The sequence below is a fragment of the Strix uralensis genome, chromosome 11, assembly GCF_047716275.1.
Source record: "Strix uralensis isolate ZFMK-TIS-50842 chromosome 11, bStrUra1, whole genome shotgun sequence".
Lineage (NCBI taxonomy): Eukaryota > Metazoa > Chordata > Aves > Strigiformes > Strigidae > Strix > Strix uralensis.
Window position 1 is genome coordinate 17,263,749 of NC_133982.1, and position 21,588 is coordinate 17,285,336.

Consider the following 21,588-nt stretch of genomic DNA (forward strand, 5'->3'; position numbering starts at 1 on the left):
AACAAACAGTTTCAGGAGGTTACTCAGGTAACACCTATCTGGCACCCAAAGGGTGTGGATGTCGGCAGGCCTGGCAGCAACATCTCCAAAGGGAAAAAAAAAAATAATTGGTCAATCAGCGAGAGTGAAAGCAGGAGCTTTTGTGGAAGAGTTTTGCATTCTCCTGTACACTCATATAAGCAGCTTGTCCCGCAGATAACTGAGTAACAGCCACCACAGGTGGGGAGGTGTGTAGCCGGGCTGGGCAGCTTCCCCTGCTGCTCACAACATGGCAGACATCACCAAGAACGGCAGCAACAGGGGTATGAAGCCCTGATGGCACTGGGCTGGATGTGTGTGTCAGGATATACAATAAAGCAGTAACTATTTGCAACTTTAAAGCAGTGATTATCTTTCAATACTACTTCAGGTCACTGCCCTTTGTTGCAAGGTTACAGTGGTACAGCAAAGTTCATGAAAGCTGTCTCTTACTCACTTGGCTGAGGATAAGTGGGATAATAATTTCTGACAAGTCCTAAAATATCCTCTATACCAAATTCTTTGTTTTGGTAGGAGAAGAGGACAACACAAGCCTCAGTATCAGGCAACAAGACTTCCATCACTGCTTTGAGGCCAGTGTCCTGATTCATGCCGGCAAAGGGGCATATCCTTTGCCTTGTCACGCAATGGGAAGGCACATGCTAAACACAGCTCCAAGTGTCCTCAGTGCCAGCCCATAAACTGGTACCAAAACGTCTGGAGGTTCCTTATGTGCAATGAGTTGGGGAGTCTCAGTCAGATTCCCAGGAGAAGGGCCAAGACTGACGGCACACAGCAGCTCACTCCTGCTTGCACCATCAAGGAAGTACAATACAGCTCTTGACATGGACAACTCAGCACCTTCCAATCTATTTGATTAATTTTATGAACCTTAGGACTAATATGCACTGTCCTCTGCATATCTGCCATTTAAATGACAAGGACACTGCTTTAAAGAAGCTGCCCCAGAAATGATGCACCTCACTACACTCTCCCAGATGATGCCTATTTTAAATATACTATAAAAACAAACCAACATGCTCAAAAAATTCAGTGATTTTTACGAGACACCAGAGTCAGCAAATCCCAATTAAGCCAAAAATCAACTGCAGAGTACACAGAGAGCACAGAGTAGCATGGAAACAGCTCCCACCCTCAATATGCTCACACAAAGTCATTTGTGTTGGACTCAAGCTTTATTTACTCAGCTTGTAACAAAAAAAGCTATTAGCAGAAGGTTAAGGTAACTGGAGCAATTGCTGTAAAATAATGGAGCCCACAGCAGTTACGACTTTGTGCATATATACATTTAATTGAATAAATACATCCATTCAGCTACTGCCTTTCACAGCTCAGCCTTCCTGACTGCAGTGGGGAAGGTTATTCCCATTAATTGATTATTGTTACTGCTCTAATACACCCTACACACTTGTTTATGTTTCCATTTAATTTTCCAGGATATTACCACTGGCACTGTAAAAGGGGACATGTGTAACCGAGCCAGCCCTGCTGACACACAGCAAATGAGAACACAGATCTCTCCCCAAAGGGGAATAATTATAAAAGGCTGCAGGTTATCAATGGATCAGTGGGTTAGGCCAACGTAGCTAATACCGGTATATCCACATGAAGCCATGCGATTTAATCTGATCACAGTGCGTCCACAGGGAAGACAACCCAGTGAATCTGATGCAAAGACACCCTTCAATAATGAACAAGCATCACAGCACTCATGCTGGCAGCAGCACTCCTTTTAGTTTAGTGTTAATATTGTGTCTTTCTCAACCCTTCGGAGACTGTGGCAGAAAGGAAAGGCTCTCCAAATCACTCGTAGGAGGATGCATTTACTGAACAAAATGATTACAAAATTCTGTCAAGTCTTTAGGCTAAAAATATTGCATACTTATAAAATTGCATATACCAGCAGGGAGAAAAGCAATTCTCTGGAAGAAGTGCTCATGCTCCACAAGTGCACGTGCCCACATGGAGGTAGACAAACTCACCAAGCAGCTTGTGGATATTGAGCAGGCACACAGAGAAAATACAGCAGATAGGAAGCTAAGACTCACTACAAAAGACCTAGCAGAAGCAGACTTTAAAAGAAAAAGAGTTAAGGAAAGCACAAGGCTGGCAGAGCCTTAAGTGGGCGAGCTCAGAGAAGCATGTTCCAGCAAGAAGAGCTAATGTGAATAAAGTACCCATGTTGTTTGCAGAGCACACATGAGCACACAAGGAAGGAGTACAGCTAGGTGGGAGAGGCTGTGAGGAGTGAAAGGGATAAGCAGCCAGATGGGCAGAGCTTTACAGACCTCTCAAGGAGGTCCTAAAGACCTCCCAATCAATACTCATCAATGGAAGGCCTCAAGAGGCTGGTGATATGACCTGTATGCTATAAACAAAAAATTATTCTGCTTGCTATGGTTTAGGAATGTAGGTTCAAACATACACTTTAAGAATTTTTGGAGAAATTCTGAAAGGGCATTCTTGCATTCATCCTCCATGCAAGAGACTTTTCAGCAGTTAGAGACAAAATTAGCAAGCAGAAAAGATGTCCATCTTGACATATTTTTGTGGGTACCCACTAACTTTACACAGAACCTATCATGCTGTACATACCAAGCTATGTAAAGAAGAGAACAGATTTCTAGCCTGAAAGCCAAACATCTGCAAAATCTGCTCTTTCAGCTCCAAAATATTCACGTTTCTCAGAATTTCGTGGTGTCCCCCAGGAAACAGAATTTTGACAGCATCAAAAAAAGGGAGACATTTGCTATTATGAAAGGTGCTGTCACTGCCTGCCCATGCTACAGTCCTTCAAATACACTAAGTTACATACAAAATTACTGGTTAGACAATGGGGGGATCCTGTGGAGGGCTGGGAATTTCAACTCTCCAATTTTTTTTGCTTTTTTCTTTAATGGCATTGAACACATTTTCACTTTTGTTTATAAATCAGAAACCCCATTTCCTTACTAAAATTTTTTTTTAAATTTACTGATGAAGCCTAATATGTGTAATATCAGATACACAGTAGATGAACAGTTTCAAAATTCACAGCAACTGCTTAGCTTACCAACATGAGCTTCCTAATAGAAATCCAAGTACTATTTCTTAGTATTAACACATACAAAGCGTTGACTCAAACTCTGATTATTTCAGCATCTTATGCTGATAACTTGCTATTAACTCACCGCCATAGATACTAACTCTCAGATTTAATTCTTGTCAGTCGAGAAAATGCTTCTGCTTCTCCAAAACACAATGGCTTCTGTCATTTTGACTGACGTAAGCTACCATAAGTGATTTTTCAAATGGACAAATTTATCCCTGGAGACAGCAAGATTCCAACTAGGGCATGTTTGTCTTCCTCTGCGACAAATCTGTAGTTGGTGCTTAAAGCAAGCAAGAAAGCACTAGAAGCGAGAGTGAGCATTTCTCTATGACTGTCATCGCAAACAAAAAGTGGTTCCACATATTCCATTCAAAATAACCCCACACCGCTGCAAAGGTCAAAGTCAGCAGTGACAACGCAGGGTCCCGTCCCCCTTACTGGGTTAGTCCCATCTGGGCAGATGTGGACAGAAAACACCATCCTATCGAGTTCTCCTTGAAGGTGAGAGGTGGAATAACCGTATGATAAACCAAAATACACAGAGAAGGTCAGACAGAAGCCTGGGAGATGAGACAGAAGCAAGCAGTTAAACAGACACATCCAGCGGTGCTGGGTTTTCTGTTCCTCTACCCTGCTACGAAGCAGGCCAAGAACAGCTCTGTGCCCCCAAGAACAGCTCAGGCACACCCTCGCACAACCCATAACTCAGGAGCACTCATCACTCCTCATCACTTACTCCTTGACTCAAGACTTGACCCTTCTGGGATTTCCTTGAAGTCCTTCTTCACGTTACAGAAGTTTCTGCAAGTCAGAGAGCAGTCTGAAGTGGCAGGTCCTGAACGTGTAGGGTATGTGTCCATGAAGTTAAGCACTGAGACAGCTTCAGCAAACTTAAAGAGAATCTCCAACGCATTAAAGATCAACACAGCAGCCACACAATCTGGCAGTGCTCCCTCCAACATCAATATCAATTTCCTTCATCAACAGGAGACAGAATAATAGCAACTTCCTCTATATAATACAGCCCTTAATTGTCCCAGATCAAATACTGGCTCCCAGAGGCTATTTATTCTGCTCTATAGGTAATCATGTCCTAGACAAGATGCAACAACTTTTACCAGCAAATGTACCAGATGCAAAAACCTTTACCAGGAAGCCCAGAAGCTGCGTATGGAGACTGTTAATAACATTAATCTACCACATCACTGCACTGGCTCTAACTGAATACACAAACCACTGTTGAGAGCAATGTGGGTGCTCCAGTGACCAGAAAACACTTGCAAGCTCTTGCTCATCTGAGAGGCAGCAAATCCATACAGCCAATGTCAGATCAGGTTTTTTGTTCCCTGTATCAGCTCCACGACACCTCTGATCCCCCTCCTAATGACAAAGTCTTCATTGATTTCAACAAATCTCAGCAAGACCTAGACCTAGCAGAAAATGAAATGAAAAAAAAAAAGAGGGAAATGTCAAGTGAGTCATTAGCAGGTAGAGAAAGGAACTGTGTAGTAAGTAGTCTTCAACATACTTTTCCTCTTTTAAAATAAACGATGGCACAAATTGAGGGAGTCGTTTCACATTAGTGAAGCTGCAGCAATAACGAGCCCTGCACAGTCTGCAGGAGTGAGGAATTTCTCCACCCAAAGGGGTTACTTATGCCAAATGCCAATAAATTCATGGGTAAAATTAACCTCCTGCTTTGAAAACCTCTAGATGGGAGTTCAGATCTTAAACACAAGAGCAGACACAAACAGAGAGAAGCAAGCAAACCAGCACCAAGACAGAAGATTTTTCCCAACTTCAAACAGCTAAGAAAATTCCTTTTTTTCCCCATCTTTTAGCTGCTATTGCCAATGTTACGACCTTTGTGTTGAGCAGGCACTTGGATGCTGAAATGGGAGAATGTATTTCCCATCATTACCAGGAGTAGGCATGGTCCCGCCATCTTTCTAACTCTGTTTATTTGTCTTGTCTTTTGAACATTCTTTGGTGCGTACTTCCATGCGTGCATCTTTTTGATTTGATTTGTCCTTGGTTACCACAACACAGCCCTTTTTCCTAGGGCTGGTTAGTATAGCAACAGAATCTGTTTGGTAGCAACACATTGCAGACATCAAAAAAAATCTGCTATTAGCTCAAGAAACATGAAACTACATGCCAGCAGCCCATGCCACAGAGATATCTTCCTGTAATATCTCACACCTGTCTCTCTAATTACAAAACTCTGCAAATCCCCACCTTCTCGGCAGCGTACAAGCCTGAGCAACCTCTGCCTTCAAAGGACGCACAACAGAGGTGCACTGCCCACCATCTCCTGTGTGCCTGTCACTGCAGAGAAACCATGAGACAGATTTGATGGACTTCATGGCCAGAAATACAATAGATTCCACAGATGATATTACTTGCATTAGCAGTTAAAGCCAAAGTTTCACTTTAAATTCCATATGGTATCACATCTGCATTTTTCTGCACGCATGTATCAGTACTAATACAGAAAGGAAGAAGGGTTGGGGGGCGTGTTCTTGGGGGTTTGGGGTGGTTTTTTTGTTGTTTGTTTAAAATAGAGGAGTCTTCCTGTATTGTCATTTCACTGCAAAGAGTCTGTATGAGATATTAAGTTACTCCACTGAACTCTTGTACAACTCAGAAGGAAGGAAAGAAACTCTCAGTACACAGTTATATCTATCTAATTCACTGCCTTGGGACACAAGAGGGTTTTTATTGCAGCAGGTGAACAATTACTAGTACTTAGCTGTCAGGTGAGAGACTGATGCTTCCCCCTCAGCTACAATACAGCCCAAACGCAGCATATACATACTTGACGTCTGCAGTATACTAAAGACAGCAAGGATTAGTCAAGCCAATAATTTCTCAGCCACAGCCAGCCATGATAGAAAGTTCGGCCAGGCTATTACCACTGTTATTAATTAGTTTCTATCCTGAGAGAACAACCTATTCCCGATTTGCTTCTAATTTAAACTGAGGGAACTTACCCAAAAATGCTTTATCCGGTCACACACAGCGTAGCCCCTACTGAGTGAGCATGCTATTATGAGAAAGCAAACTGATACAAATATAGCACAGTGACAGTACACACTCTGCAGTTATTTCCTCTATGAAACAGAGAAGAATGAAGTGGGTAAGCTGCTCAGCCAGCTTTCTGCTAAGGCCACTGAAAATTGCATTGATGACATCAACAAAAATGATCAGTTAAAGACAAATCTGAGAAAATAATTCTCAAACAACATTTTAAGCTTCCTCTCAAGTATTCACAAACCTGAAAAGACACATACATTTCTACCAGCTTCTTCTCCATTTATATTCATGCACAGGATAGATTTTTTCCTGTTAGTTTTTATTTGTACTAGCCAAATTGATTGCAGGTTGATGTAAGAATTAATCATGCCATATCTGAAAACCTACTTTGCAGTAGATAGGCTGGGACAGGGCAGATATTAAACTTCATTGTTGGTACGGCTGATTGGTTGAGTGTGCATACACGTCCACTCTTTTGCAACCCATAATTCATACATAGAAATTCAGATTACAATTTTCATAGCTAAAGCCAGTAAAGCGAACAACCCCAAAATGCTTGGGTTTTTTTTTAAACTCTACATGTAGAAAGGAACATGGTTAGAAGCATATGTCTGGAGGAAAAATAATGAAGCAGCATATAGTAAGCAGAAATGATTTTCTGGCAGTATTTTCCCAGCTACAGTTGAACTGCCAACTTTAAAGAAGTTATTTTAGCATACAAGATGAATGTATCTCAGGAACAAAAAGAATCACTCTTCCTAATCCTTCTCTCATGCACCCTCCTCAGTCCTGTTCTCAGACATGAAGCATTGCTTAAAAAATGCCCATGGAACAGACTGAAAGAAGTTGCTGCTTCTCTATATATTTATAATGGATAATCTTAGAATCACTCTTAATTCCAGCTCATCATTTATGGTGTTGGCAAAGTTGCTCCAGTGAATTTAGTCTCATTATTCACCTTCGGGTTGTACAGTATCTTGTATTTTATATATCATCCTGCTTTATCCTGTGGATCCCTCACAAGCACTTACAGAACCAAGTGAAGGTGAATAATGATCCAAGTACAAAGCTAAATGCTGAAATACTATGATTTTTTGGCCAGTTACAGGAAAACATGGACACACTTTGAATATGCAGAAGAACGTCTTTACTTAAAGCAGCAATACATCCAGGAATGCCAGAGCGTGCTTTATAGATAAGTCTTCCCAACAGGCCTCTGCACTATCCCAAGACACTGAATACCATTCAGAAAGTCAGCAGGACTGTTCAGCTTTGCTGTCTATGGTCATACCCCAGCTGCATTCAGTTACGCTTGGGAACTTGATAAAAATGTCTTTGCAAAAAAACAAAACCAGTAATGGGATCATCCTTTCAGTTGAAAGTCACATCACGACTGGGATGATGGGTCAAGTGCACAGAGTTCTGGTTACTAGAAATTATACTAACAAGTGTAGAAGGATCACATTAATGGCAGAACACACTGCACTGATTTATTACATTGGAGCCATTTATCTAGTGACAAGTCCTGCAGAAAGAAGAATGAGCCAAGCTGGTAAGTTTTTTCAGAGAACAACTTCACCCACAACATCTTCTTTAAACGTGCTGGAGAGGGCACTACTGCTGAAACCCATGAGCACTTTACCCCAATAACAGAGATGTTTTATTGGGTAACTGCAGCCAAATTTCATATCTTAACTATCTGGAAGAATTCTGCAATACGATCACCAGAATCATGACCTCTACTTCAGGCTCACCATATCTCAAAATAGACCTCACTGGCTTCCGCATCCCATTCCGTTACAGGGATCACATTATCTGGGGTCCTGCCACAGCACGCTGGGTCACAGCAGCCACTCCATAACAGGCACTTTCTGGCTAAAATGCGATGGTGGTAGTGACAAGACATGCGTCTTCTCTCGGTCTCCTTATACTTCAATGATCACTCAGACACAGATAAATGCTTTGGAACAGGAAGGGAACTAGGCGATCGTGTGTGTGTGGGGGGGAAATCATCAACACACATGCCACTTGGAAATTCTTCAGCTGAAACTCAACCATAAGCCACCAATATCAGAATTTAAAGCAATCTGGGCAAACACAATAGAAGGAGTGAGCATCTTCCTAATCATCCAATAACAGTCACCATGACTGTCAATCTTTAACCATTGCTACAGTAGGAGCAAATATCACCATGTTTCCCCGCTGCTTACAACTGCTTGGTGTAGAGACCCATGCCAGATTACCTTCACAAGCAGAGCAGCACATGGAGAAGAGGCCTCAAGGCATCCCTTCCACCAGCATCAAATAAAAAACAAGAGCGAGATGCCAGCCCTCAAGGAAAGCCTTCAGTGAGAAGTTCAGAGAGCCTTACCTATGTACAGGGAGGAATCTTTCCGCCTCACATGGTCATCAATGTAGGAAACTCCCAGGGGCTGGACAGGGGTAGCACCAATGCCCAGGAGGACCTGTGCTCCAATGAGCAGCAAGTACATCATGTTGGTAGCAGTCCTATTCCTGCAGATAAGGTCCGGGTCTGGTCCCTCATCACTGGTGGACCCGTTGGCAGCACACACATCCCTCCCTTCAGCCCCCCAGCGTATTTCTCCTGATTCGTATTCGTACTGGTGGGTCAGAAATTCAGGCAACGCGGAAAGGAGGGCACCCAAGGCCATGACTATCCCTCCACATCCTATCAAGCGTGGCCGGTGTCCTCGGGCTCCGAAGTAGCTCACAAAGAGGATGAGGGCCAGGTTCCCAATCTCGAAGCTGCTGGCAATGACGCCCACGTCAGCACTCTGAAGGTTGAATCGCCGCTCCAAGGTGGTTAAAACACTCACCTACAATAGAGAAATCCAGAGAAAATTACTGAAAGGCAATACAACCTGCCTTCTGTCCTCCCCATATGTCCTGCTAAAGCATAAGTTTCCTTGACTTTCCCTTGGAGTCCGAAACATACACATCAAGGACATCCAAACCACAGTATAGTAGTAGTTGACCTCCAAGCATGATCTGACTATTCAAATACAGCCACATCAGAAGGTCCTAATACCAAGTGACAGTTCACAGCCTACCACCTGTCTGAGCACATGTTCACTTCCAACTTCCTGTGTACATCAATGTGTATTTTGGGTGCCTACAGAGACCCACGACTCCAGGATTGGTTAGCCTCTCTTTGGGCTCGCTTTCTATCTGAATGCACAGCTTTCACGTTGTGAACACTGTCTCACAGAACCAAGGCACAAACCACACCAAGCCTCATATCAAGCCGGGTGCCCAATCTTTCTCTTGGAATGAATTGCAGTTAGCGAGAAACAGAAAGCCTCGCAGATACCTGGCTCGCACACCAGCACAATGCCATCAAGTCAGAGACAGTGATGCACAAATAGGCAATTTGGCCAGCAGAGAAGGCTTCTACTAAAGTATATAAATAAAATGCTGATAAAAGGGTTTAAACTGTTTGTGGATTAGTTAATGACTGGGATCATCACTTACAGAATATTTTTGAGAAGACTGACCAATTAAGGTTTACACAGAAGATTTAAATCCACCACAAAGGGAAGATTTAACAAATAATGGTTATTTAACACCAAGAAGAGAGAAGCACATGAATAGTCTTCAAATATTTAACATTGCTGCGAGAAGGAATGACCTGTTCTTTGTATTCAAAATGGGAGCACAAGAAGTGACAGGTTTAAACTGTAGGAAAGATGATTCAAGTTAAATACAAGGTAGGGAGAAACCAGACTTTTACTGGTAAGGATTGTAAAGCACCAAAATATGCTGCCTGGAGAGGCTGCAGACTTCTTTAAAAGAGCATAGACCAGCATCTGTCAGGAAACACACAGGTATGACTGATCTTGCCATAGGGCAGGAAAATGAACCAAATCATCTCTTGAGAGCTCTTCCAGTCTTGATTACATGGTGCAATGAAACACAATATGGATTTTCTGCAATAGTCATAGCACTGATCAGAGTATGAAGATGAAACATTAGGTACCTCACTTGCTGTCATCCCTGCTCAAGGGAGAAAACTCAGTGCATTCTCATATCTATAGCAGTGTCCCCCTTATACAGGAAAAAGATAACAAGAAATCTTGAACATGTCACAGAAATGCCAGAAACTTTTACCTTGGATAAAAGACTATCTTGCTTTTCAGATCACAAAAGATGAAGATATTTAAGGTTGTCCTAAAACAGGCAGGTTTCTGTATTCAAAAAAAATGTGATAAAGACCTCAGAGCAGAAGGTAGCCCCTGGATAGAATAAAAATAGCCTCCCACTGGAGGCACTGAAAATCTTTGCTGATAAACCTCATGAAGCAGGAGGCAGTCTGACCGACTTTAAAGTATTCTGACAGCAGCTCTTCTCCGGGGGCAGTTAGCCTCTGTTAGGGTACACCGGGGCACAGTTGGACAAAGACAGCCCCATTGGCAATAAAATGAAAAAATGGAAACAACCCACTTCTGCTGCTTTGCATAAGGAAAAACTCCCAGACCTGACCCTAAAGTGTGCAAGTCAGATCTCCGAAACTGGACTGTTTTAATGATTACTGAAAATTCAGCCTTCATCCCATACAGGCAGTTATGATTTTATACTACCACTGTAATCCTCCCCCACTACAGAGACAAGGCAAAAAAACCCAAATAGCCTAAAAATCAAACCCTAGGACTGAATGCAATGAAATAGCAATAATTCTTCCCCATGCCAAAGCCAAGAGAAAATGTGCATGTCAGACGCAGAGGAGATCACCACTTCATCTGAAACACTGGGCGCAGGTACCTGTTGGGGTGAAACAGCTCTGTGATTTACCAGGGGAAATGATGTCCTCTTGTGCAAGGACACAGCATGGCCTGTCCCCGCTCCAGTGACCTCGGCCACGCTGCTCGGCGAGCAGTGCTTGAGCACACATCTAACAGCAACTTCACTGTTCCCAACCCTCCATGGGAGCCAGGGCGACAGAGTGGAGCAGATAGGCACAGACACTGCTAGAAAACACTATGTTGGTATTTTTAAAGCAAGGCACACCAAGGTGGAGGGATGCGGACAACATCCCCTTGCCCCATGCAGCCCCACCAGGCACTCATACGACACAGCTACATTTATCATCCACAACACAGGACTGGTTTTATTGCAAGGTGTGATCTAATGGGGCTGGTGCAGTCAGACTGGTAGGACTCCAGACTTCAACACCACAGAGCAGACACCAACAAACTCCAAGCGATGCAAAGCCCCTGCTATGGGAGCCCTCCTTCAAGCTACCACCTCCAGCACATCCCTAGAGGAACTCTGCTGTAGCTGAGGTTCCATGAGCACCAATTTTGGCAGAATGGGGAATCTCTCCAAGATGAGAATATAACTCTGAGCATGCAAAAATCATGTCTGTGGTGCTCATTTCTGAGCTGTACCTAGATAGGAAACTCATAATTACCCATTACAGCTGTGTAAACTGAGGCATAGAGAGCCAAATATTAATGAGACAAGTACAGTCAACAAAATTAATTTGTGATGGAATAATTTAGGCTGGAAGATTGAAAGCCAACAGAAGTGATTTCCCAAGGCCAGCTGGTATTAACTAGCTTTGGAAGTCTCTCCCACATTTCGACCTGTCTGCCAAATTTTACGCTTTTACCATACATGTATACAAGTGGCTAGAAAGCAGGATGTTATTTAGAAACACTTGGATGCCACACCTTACAAGGGTCAGGTTTTGGACAGCTAGGTTTCGGATAAATAACTGCACCATTTCCAAGTGCAATTCAGAGTGACAGGGACAGTAAATTGGTGGCAAACCTGGGAACTAAAATGATAAGTCCCAATTCTCATTCTGCTCTTATTTCAATGGGACTTCAGATGTTCTTTTCCTTTCTACAAAAGCTAAACTACGCACAAGAGGGAAACAGAGTCTCACCATCCCCTAATAGTTTCTTGCTTTGCTTTGGTGAAGAGACTGAAACAAAAGGAGGAGGACCACACAAAGCAAACTCCAACCCTCCTGATAAAAGCTGGCAGGAGTTCTTATTCTTCTGGCCAGACCACACTGCATTTCCCAGCTTGCTCCTTCTGGCTGTAGCACTGCCACCCAGTGCTACCAGCTCTGCCTTTATTAAGTGGTGTATGGGGTGCAGGGGGGCATGATGAAAGAACAAAATCGTCACATTAGCCTTGAGCATCCAGAGGAAAACAGCATCCAAGTACAAAGCACCGAGAGTAGTATCAGTAGAGTAGCCTCCAAAACACTGACAGTCATGGGGGGAAAAAAAAGAAAAATATCCCCAAAATAAAAATAGGGCTGGAAAATAAACTGTCAATGTGCAGATTTTTAGCCAGAGAACACCAGGAACACAACTGCATTACATCCAGGGTGGCTGCAGCCCAGACAGCACAGCCCAAATTCTTGCTTTGACATTGGCTGTGACCTTAAATACACAGGCCGACTATGAAATCGGCATTAGCACAGCAGAGGTGTTACCTGCCTTTGTTCAAAACAAACCTTTGTCCATGGCTAGAGTCGTTCTCCCACCCTCCTCTGTACCCCACCTTTACAGAGCTTCCTGCATATAAGGTATAACCTGACTAATACTTGCAGTTTGCATGTGGGATGCTCCGGGTGCCCTTGTAACCGTAGGACAAAAGAGCACTGTACTGCATATATTTCCTTTCACAAGCCTGCTCCCCAGCAGATAAGCCATCAACCGCTCCTAGACACTAACTCTATTTATCCAGAGTTACATAAAATGTTGCAAAAGGCACGACAGGTCCCTGTAAAATACTGACGTCATGTGAAAAGGCTGCAAGGATTATAAAGAGTCGCTGTGTGCCGAGACCAGGTTGGGCATTCAAGAGTGCAGCCCACGTCGCTGCTATTAAACCAACATCCACGCGGGGAATGGAGTGATGCCGCAGCACAGCGGCTTCAGATGGACAACCTCCTGCTAAAACACAGCGGGGAAACGCCAGGAGCCCGCGTTATTAGCTGTGAAGCTGCTATTTCCTGGCTTCTGTCAATTTACACAGCTGTTTTGTCAGGGCTGGAAAGAAGAGATTAAGAGGATATTTGGTTAAAAAAGCTTCTAACCTAAAATGAAGACAGTTACCAGGAAGCTATTAAAACATGCAGACAAGAAACATGAGACATATGCGGTTTGACCCCAAAAAGTTAGTGGTGTGAAACCACTCACTGCACCAGACAAGTCCAGAGGAGGCATGAGAGGACAGAGGTAAAGACAGCGTTGTAATCGTGGCAAATGCCAGTGGGAACAGCACTGAAACTACAGCTTTGTATGGGTATGCGCCTGTGCTAAACAGCTGTACGTTGCCTGCTACTCCTATGTCCTCCCATCTGTCCTGCAGATCAGCCCTTAGCAGGTCACTGATGCTCTGCCCAGGAAAATACTTTAGCTGCAGCACTGTACACTGCCCTCAATCGTGCCGCCCTCGTTGCCTTTTTCCATGTCTCAAGGCCTCCACCACCTGCTTTGATAGGAGCTGCCTTTCTGTCTCTGACTCCATCCTCTGTCTCCAGCAGGATTCCCATTTTGCCCACTCCAGACATCTCCCACTCAGTTTTTGAGAGCATCTCCACTAAGATTTAGCTATGGCGTTAGAGAGATCAACAGGACCATGCAGCTCTTGCTACACCATGCTCCTCCAGACTAAGTCTACACCAGATCAATCAACTGGACTACCGTAAACTAAACCAGGTTGGGCATCTGCGCACCTTGCTCACACAGAAAGCAGGCTCGGGATCTAGAAAGATCATGTAACCCAGCCTTCTGCCTTTCTGTGAACACACCGCCTAACATACAATAACAAGAAGCAATTAAAACTTATACCACACTTGCACTATCTCCTCTTCTTACAAAGCCATAGAAGTCTGCACACACACATTTGGCTCAGGTGATTTCAAAGGCTAACCTCAAAAGGACCTGGGCTAAAGGGGCCTCCTAAATTCACCCTAAAGCACTCTTCAATGATTGAAAAAGGAAAATGATCTCACATAATGCACACAGTGATAAATGACCCACATCAAAAAAAAACCCAAACTCAATCACCACCTTAAAATTTTTCAAAGCACCTTATATTGCAACCCTGTAACTAAATCCAGAGAAGCTTTTGCCATGCTATTCTGAACTTATTTCAATAATACATGCTCATATTCATCACGCCTGTCTGTTCCAAACCTATAGATCTTGACATTTCTGAACCAAGGTAAATTTGTTCTCTCTATAGGCTGTTTATTTTATATTAACAGTCACCAAAAATGCAATCCACAAACCTGCTTGACACTATTGCCCCACTTTATCACTAAGAAATGAAGAGTGGGGGCACCATTATGAAGTCAGAGACACAGTGCACTGAAAATGGATATCATATTGTTCGTATCTCCAATGATCAAGTCATATTCACCTACAGAGTCTACAGATAAGTTCATTGTATTAATAATACAGGGTTATATATAGAAAACACACTGACTTTATGCCTGAAGGGCCTTTTTAAAAGGCTTCTTTTCAATGTAAAATACATTTCCTCAGTTATGTGGTAAGAGATCGGACTTGAAGAGACATGTCTGCAGTGCTACAGGGTGTAAAATAATTGCCTGGCAACTATGTTCCCAAAGGAAAACAAACGCGAACTGTCTCCCACGGTCGCCATTACAGAGCCAGGAAACACAGGATTCCTCGAAGAGCCAAAGCGACCATTCCAGAAACAAAACTGCTGGTTCCACGCACCTCCACCCACTTCTTCAGATGTCACCTTGTCCTTTCTTCCAGCAGTCACGCGGGATGGGGCAAAGGGCATCCCATAGTTGGAGGCAAGCTCTCCTCCCTGTAGAGCTGGTACCCATGGGCTCAGCCCCCATTACCACCCACCCTCCCAGCTGACAGCACAGCCACCAGGCTCAGGCTTCAACCCCAACGGAACGATGCTGATCCTCTGCTCTGATGATGTTCTCCTCCGCAGTTCCAGCATTGAGATGATCACTTGTGGTTGAGCCCAATTTTTTAAAATGCTAACAATTCCCTTGGCATTTTGCCCACTCCTTCCCTATCAGATGGCTGGGAGGAGGGCAACAAGCTTAATACCCTTTGCCCAGCCCCAGGCATCAGCATTCTTTGCTGCTCTCCACCCCGCTGAAATACTGAGGGCATCACAACCTCCCATCTCAGGCTGCTGATCGTTTGTTTCAACACCATTCCTGGTCCAATGAAGTCAGTGGAATCTTAAAAGATGTTCTCACCGCAGATGCTGACACCCGTGCTGGCTTTGGGCACAGGAACATAAGGGAAAGAAAAAAAGGTGGCGATACAAACACACCCAAGCTGGCTCTGCTCAAGGTCTGGAAAACATCTCTGCATAGAAATTTGCATTCACATGACAGGGATAATAGACGCAGCAGCTGAACCACTGCTGAGAAGTAGGGTGTTATTAGCTTGGCTGTTGCTGCATGTGCCTATGCTGTTTCTAGGCCAGCAGTGGAAAATCTGCAAGTTACTGTACTGGTGCCACGAGGAGTTTGCAGCTCAGATCTATGCCTCACTGGTGTGAAAAATTCATTTCATATGCTAGTGACCAGCTCTGAGATTACTGACACGGTCCAAATTAAGCACACATTCAAGGTCAGGATTTTCAGGGACCTGAGCAGAAAGGGTATTATAATTTGCAGCAGGAGAAACAGCACACTGCACTCCTGGTCGAGGCAAGACACATATTTTTGGCAGCGCCTCCTTTCTGGAACCACACAGAAAACTTTTCTGCCATCTGTTGTACCCCACTGCTCATCTCCTCCCCACATTTCAGTAGTCACAGCATCCTGTCCCACTTGCCCTCAGCCACCACAAGGCACAAAGCAAGTGTACCTGGGTAAGCCTTTGCTGGGTTAGGCAGCTATGCCACAAACACAGCAATGCTATATGCTGTTGCATGTTGCGAACAGAGCAAAGAGCAGTTGGCGCCCACAGAAGATATCCTGTTTGGTCAGGAGTTGATACATCAGTGCAAAGCCACAGTTTGTTTCAAAATAGGTTGAAACAGAAAAAAGTCATGTGCCTCTTCAAGTTAAACAAGTGTATTTTCCACTCCTCTAGTGAAACTGGGATTCATACTGATCAAATATGCAATGTAAAAACTTACCCTCTAATCCAGGCAACCATCGCAGCAAACTGCCGTTACCCTCCTGATTTGCTTCCTAAGGATCACAAGGGACGGACCCCCTTTCCCTGCCTCCCCTGAGGAAGAGAAGGAGCACTGCCCCATTTAGAGAGGTGTGAACAAAAAGATCATCAGGAGTGTTATTTGCAACTACCCCCTCACATCCATCATCCAAAGTTAGCGTGATTCACCAACAGCTCAAAATAGACCCAGGTACAGAGCACCAGGCCACACCAAACTTCCTAGCAAAATCTGAAAGGCTTTTTCCGTTGCGCTGAAACAGATGTGCACCATGGCTGGGATCTGATTTTTTTTTAACCTTTTGAAGTCCCAGCCTATGGTGATATTATCACAGCTGCAGACTGAGTGTCCACACAAGCTTTCTGCCTCCAAGCCTGCTGTTCAAGATTCACCTCACTGTGTGAAGGCAGGTGATATTTTAGGCTCTGACAAGGTATCTACATAAATATATCCAGTGCCAGAATCCATTTGTAGCCTACACTGCTCTTTAGTAGCACACATACAACGAAGCTAGTGGATATTTGAATCCTTATTTATTTTTAAATGTTATATCATTTTCATTGGCAGCAAAATAATGCATCATAAGCATTCAAAGAAGCACATACCTCAGCCCTGTAACTGCATTTTTGCGTGCTTTAAAAACCGTAGCACAGAACAGCGCTGCCGGCACATTTCAAACCCAGAGGATGAAGAATTCCACGTGGAATAAGTGCGCAGCAGCAGGGGCTCGTGAGCAGGGGCAGCCACTCAACTCTGTCAAAGTAAACAGCCAAGGGAAAGCAGCCAGAGCATCGTTGACACATTCAGAGATGGATCTTTTTCCCCATGGCCAGCAAGTAGGTCTACAAAGCCAGATGAAGAGGAATTTAAACTGTATATAACTGAAATGTAGGCTCCTACAGCATCAAAGGCACTCTTGGCCACATACAGGACTGAGAACAAGATTCATACGTGGGTCCGGGACTGCAAACAGGGCACCATCACCCTGGGTTCACTTTCAGGGGAGAAGATGAAACTCATGTCTCTGGAAGACTCTTAACAGGAAAAAAGCCCCTTCCTAAGTACTACCAAAGCACTGGAGAGGCAGGCTCCTAAGATGTCACACTTCTCCACCTACCCAAATCAATGTGAGTTTGCTTGTTTATCTAATAAAATACTTCCTAACACAACACTTCTATGCCTGCAGAGAAGGCGTTCTACTATAAACAGGGCTACTTAACCACAGCAGAAATCATAACGCAAGCCTGACAAGAAAACCTGTCATGCAAAGGACTTTACATTATCTTAATTTATGATCAAGAGCTGAATTCAGGGCCAAGGGTCGCATCCGAGTTATGCCACAGTGGAGATCAAGAAGACAGGCCTGCGGAGCTCATTGCAGAAGCACTCCCAGCTGCCATGCATGAACCAGGGCAGAAGTGACACAGGCAGGACACTCTGAAGCAGCATTAATAAAAGCTTAGATGGAAGCTGAATTCAGTTTTCACGGTTGGAGGACAACAGTGATTATATAAAGGCTATATACTGAGAGAGGTTTTCTGACAAGTCCTACTACTTTTCTCCATATCTGCTCTGGCTCTGCTGATATCTCTCGTGCTCCACTCCCTACTCAGCAGCAAGGATGCCTGGCTACAGCAAATGGGAACTCAGCTTAAGGAGAAGTTAGAGGCACTTCTCATCAACCAGTATATGAAATGCTTTAATCTAGTAAGCCTTCAGAGGAAGGAAGCCATTTAAAGGGAACCACAAAATGGCCACATTGTATTGTCAATCCACAGCACTTCATAACGACTCATAAAAGAAACACCAAATTACTGTAAGCATGTGCAGGTGGAATTAGGGTGTCTCTAGCACCTAACTAGCAACACCCCGAGCTTGTCCCAAAGCCACGTGAACTGCTTGCTTATCCCCATCTCACACCCTGCAGCCCACACAAGATCTGTCCGTGTCATCCTGCTTATTTGCTAAGTAACACCCTCCTACAAAGCTGTTCACAAACAACTCATTTCTCCTTCCACATTGTCTCTGTGCAGAGCCAAGGGTACGAACGGGAGCTGCGTGCCGCCTGCTGCCAAACTTCCCGTTGAAGAATGGGGCAGGTTGGGAGGTGAGCGCAGGGGGTTCGTGTTGTAAACAAACAAGCCAGGGCTTGAAGGTAATCTTAAATCTATTCCCCTCTGAGAACCTGGTTATTATCTGAATGTTTCCTGTGTGAAGAATGGTGGGGTGGAAGTCGTAAAGGGTAGACCTGTGACATCTGCATGTTTAAGTCTGGCAGTCCTGAGCACAACACAAGCCATGGAACTTTGTATCCCATACCTTCCTCCTGAACAGAAGGTGATTTACAAGTGTCTTTTAAAATAACACACACAAAATAACATATAGGGAATAAAAAAATTATTATAGTTAAAGAAAAATGCAATGGGAGATCTAACTAGAACTTGCAGATTTGCCATAATCTCACTTGTCTCAACGTGTTGCCTGTAAAATGGAGATACAGGCAATGAGATGTCTCACCAGGTGATGGGAGCTCTGTTCCTTGGGATTCACTATGAAGCGACCTACCAAAAAGCCAGTGAACAAATGCATCTGCTGAGGCCGTACACACATATGGCTGAATTTCACCTCTGTGTCTGCAGGATTAACAATAAGCCATGTCAGAGACAGGCACCAAACAGCAGCTGATGGGGTCCCCTCACTGTAGAATCACCAGACCCTGCAAAAATTCAATAAGCACATGCAAGGAAACAGAAGTCACCACCTCTTCCACTTATCTACTGGAGTCTGATGTGAGCAAAAGCACAACATGAAGAGGTCTCATGAAGGACCACTGCTCCTACAGCAGGGGCACCCCAAGTTCTGTGAGGAATCCAGAAATCAGGCACTGCAGAGTGGGAATGGTTTTTCATTCAGTGTTCAACACCAAGCCAGAGACACTCACCAACCAATTGTTCAGTGCAGCCAGCATGAATGCTGTCTCTTTTCTCCTTGTACTTTCCCAGCCCCTGGTTTCTCTTAACCCTGGTTTTGCAGGTGCATGACACACCAGCCAGAACAAGAGCTGCACATGTGACTGCAGTATTCCCACCACCAGCAGGAATCTGTCACCTTCAGGAGTACTGCTCAAAGCCATGCTAAGCTTCACTGGGGGATATACAGCAAGCAAAGGGAAATGAAAGTCATCTGCACAAAACCAAGCAAGACAAAGCCCCTGATATCTCTGCAAAGTGGCCCATGCAGCCCCTGAGCATGGGTTTCTCAAACTGGGAGATGATACTAGTGGACCCGTGATGGAAAACAGGGATGAGTCCAGTCCAGCTTGCACGGGGGAAGCTGAAAAACTGGCACTTGCATTAGCCTGTCTGCAGGTTACATTAACTGAGAGGGTTTGACTGGTGAAAGGATCATTCTTCATCCAGTCTCACTACCTGCTATGCTAGTTCTTTTGTGTTCTTTAACCCAAGCCTATTAAAGTTTTCCTCGCCGTTCCATGCCCATTTTCTTCCCATCACACATATCCTCTGCAGCCGTTTCAAAGTCCGTGTTTTCATCTCCTTCCACAGTTCTTCACTCATCCTTTGCAGACATCTCCTACATAAAGTTCATTCTTTTTATACTCAGCTTCTCCCTCGTTCCTGCCTCCCCAAGGTACTAATTACAACACAGTTTATTAGCCAGGCACATAACATTTAGACTCTATATTTGGCCTGCTTTAAATGAAGCTAGACACCACTGAAGCAGTCCACTGCAGTCAGTAACAGGGAGGGAGATTTTTCAAAACTACTTTAGTGGCTTTGGAACAACAGTCCCATTTTCAAAGAGACACTTAGAGTAAGTAACTCTTGTCAATGAGATGTGGCTCAGAAAGCATCTTTGAAAAATAATACCCTCAGGATCTTTTAAAATCCATCACTACCAGAGAGCAAGTAGAGCAGCCCCAAGTAGTCTTTTCATGTGAAGGCTCAAAAAGCAAAGGGCTAGATGCTTCAACCCTGTGGTTTCAGGAATGTGTGAAGGAAGCAGGGATACCATTCAGCTGGCAACAAGGCTGCATCATATCCCAGGGTGAAGGGAGAAGCCTCACAGGTCAACCACAGGTAGGATAACACAAAATTACCAGCCCATTAATTCATTTAATTCAACTTACTATGGTAGCTGATAGAGACCTGGCTCAGGGTCCAAACCAGGGTGCCTCTTTCATTCCAGTTACCATTATTGTAGCAGCCGAGTGCCCATCATCCCAGCCCACAAGATGCCCATGAAGCCAGACAATACCATAGCTAGCACATTTGCCAATGGAGAGAAAAAGCACAAAGAAGGCCTGGGGAAGTCCATGACGAAGCCAGGAAATAAGCCCAAACATCCCTGGTCTGCATCTTCACCAGAAGGTACAGATAGTAGTTGTTCCTCAGCCAACAAGCATTACCCCATGGGCAAAGCCATCCTCTCCCAAGTCTACCACATGTTGCATTGTCCAAATGCAAATAAAACCAGATTTATCTGGGCATGAACATTAGTCCTGACTGATGAAGGGAGTCAGTTTGGATATGACAGCCCTGGACAGCCAGCTGCAAAGTAAGAGCCTGGCTTGAAAACATTTACCCATGTGTGGCAGGAATGTTGCTCTGTCCCTGCCAAGATGCCACCATCAACAGAATCTGCCCAGGCAGTATTGGCTCAGAGGAAACAAAGTTGCTGTTCCCCCTTCAGTTAATCTCTCACTTGTGTGAGCAGTGGGGGCGAGGGAGAGGGCAGGGAAATACACAGTGACACGGACTCTTGGAAGCACTCCATAAACTTAATTTTTTGTGATGCTGTCTGGATACCAAGAGTTCTGAGCATAATCAGGATGCTGAGAATCAAATTGAAAGTGTCTGTATCTATACACCATGCACCATAGGGGGCAAATAAAGGAGAAAGCAAAGGTCATTTTAGTCCCAACTTGCATTTGCAGTGTAGCAAAGTTCTGTGTATCTCTTAAAGATCTCATACCTTGAAGCCTCAGTATGATGCCTAACAGAAATTCATAATGGTTTAGTCAAATTCGACACCGGAGTAACTAAATTCAAGACTGGAGTAACCATATGCACTGCATTCACGCCAAATGGCACTGTTAGCTAAACCAGAAGACCTCACTTTGCCACAGACCATTTGCATAACATTTCTGTTCATTTTGGCCAACCGCCCCCCCAAACAGTAATGTCATCTCACAGCAAGTCATTTTGAAGATAGGGACACAGAAGTATTAAGCT

At 44.2% G+C, this 21,588-nt stretch overlaps 1 protein-coding gene across 1 annotated transcript in view; it reads right to left on the reverse strand.

The window, feature by feature from the left end:
* SLCO3A1 (solute carrier organic anion transporter family member 3A1) overlaps window positions 1–21,588 on the reverse strand; it is a 148,093-nt gene that overhangs the window by 114,367 nt on the left and 12,138 nt on the right. The window contains exon 2 of the mRNA XM_074880359.1: window positions 8,538–9,003. Within this exon, the coding sequence (XP_074736460.1) occupies window positions 8,538–9,003 (466 nt within the window). The remainder of the gene's footprint in view (window positions 1–8,537; window positions 9,004–21,588) is intronic.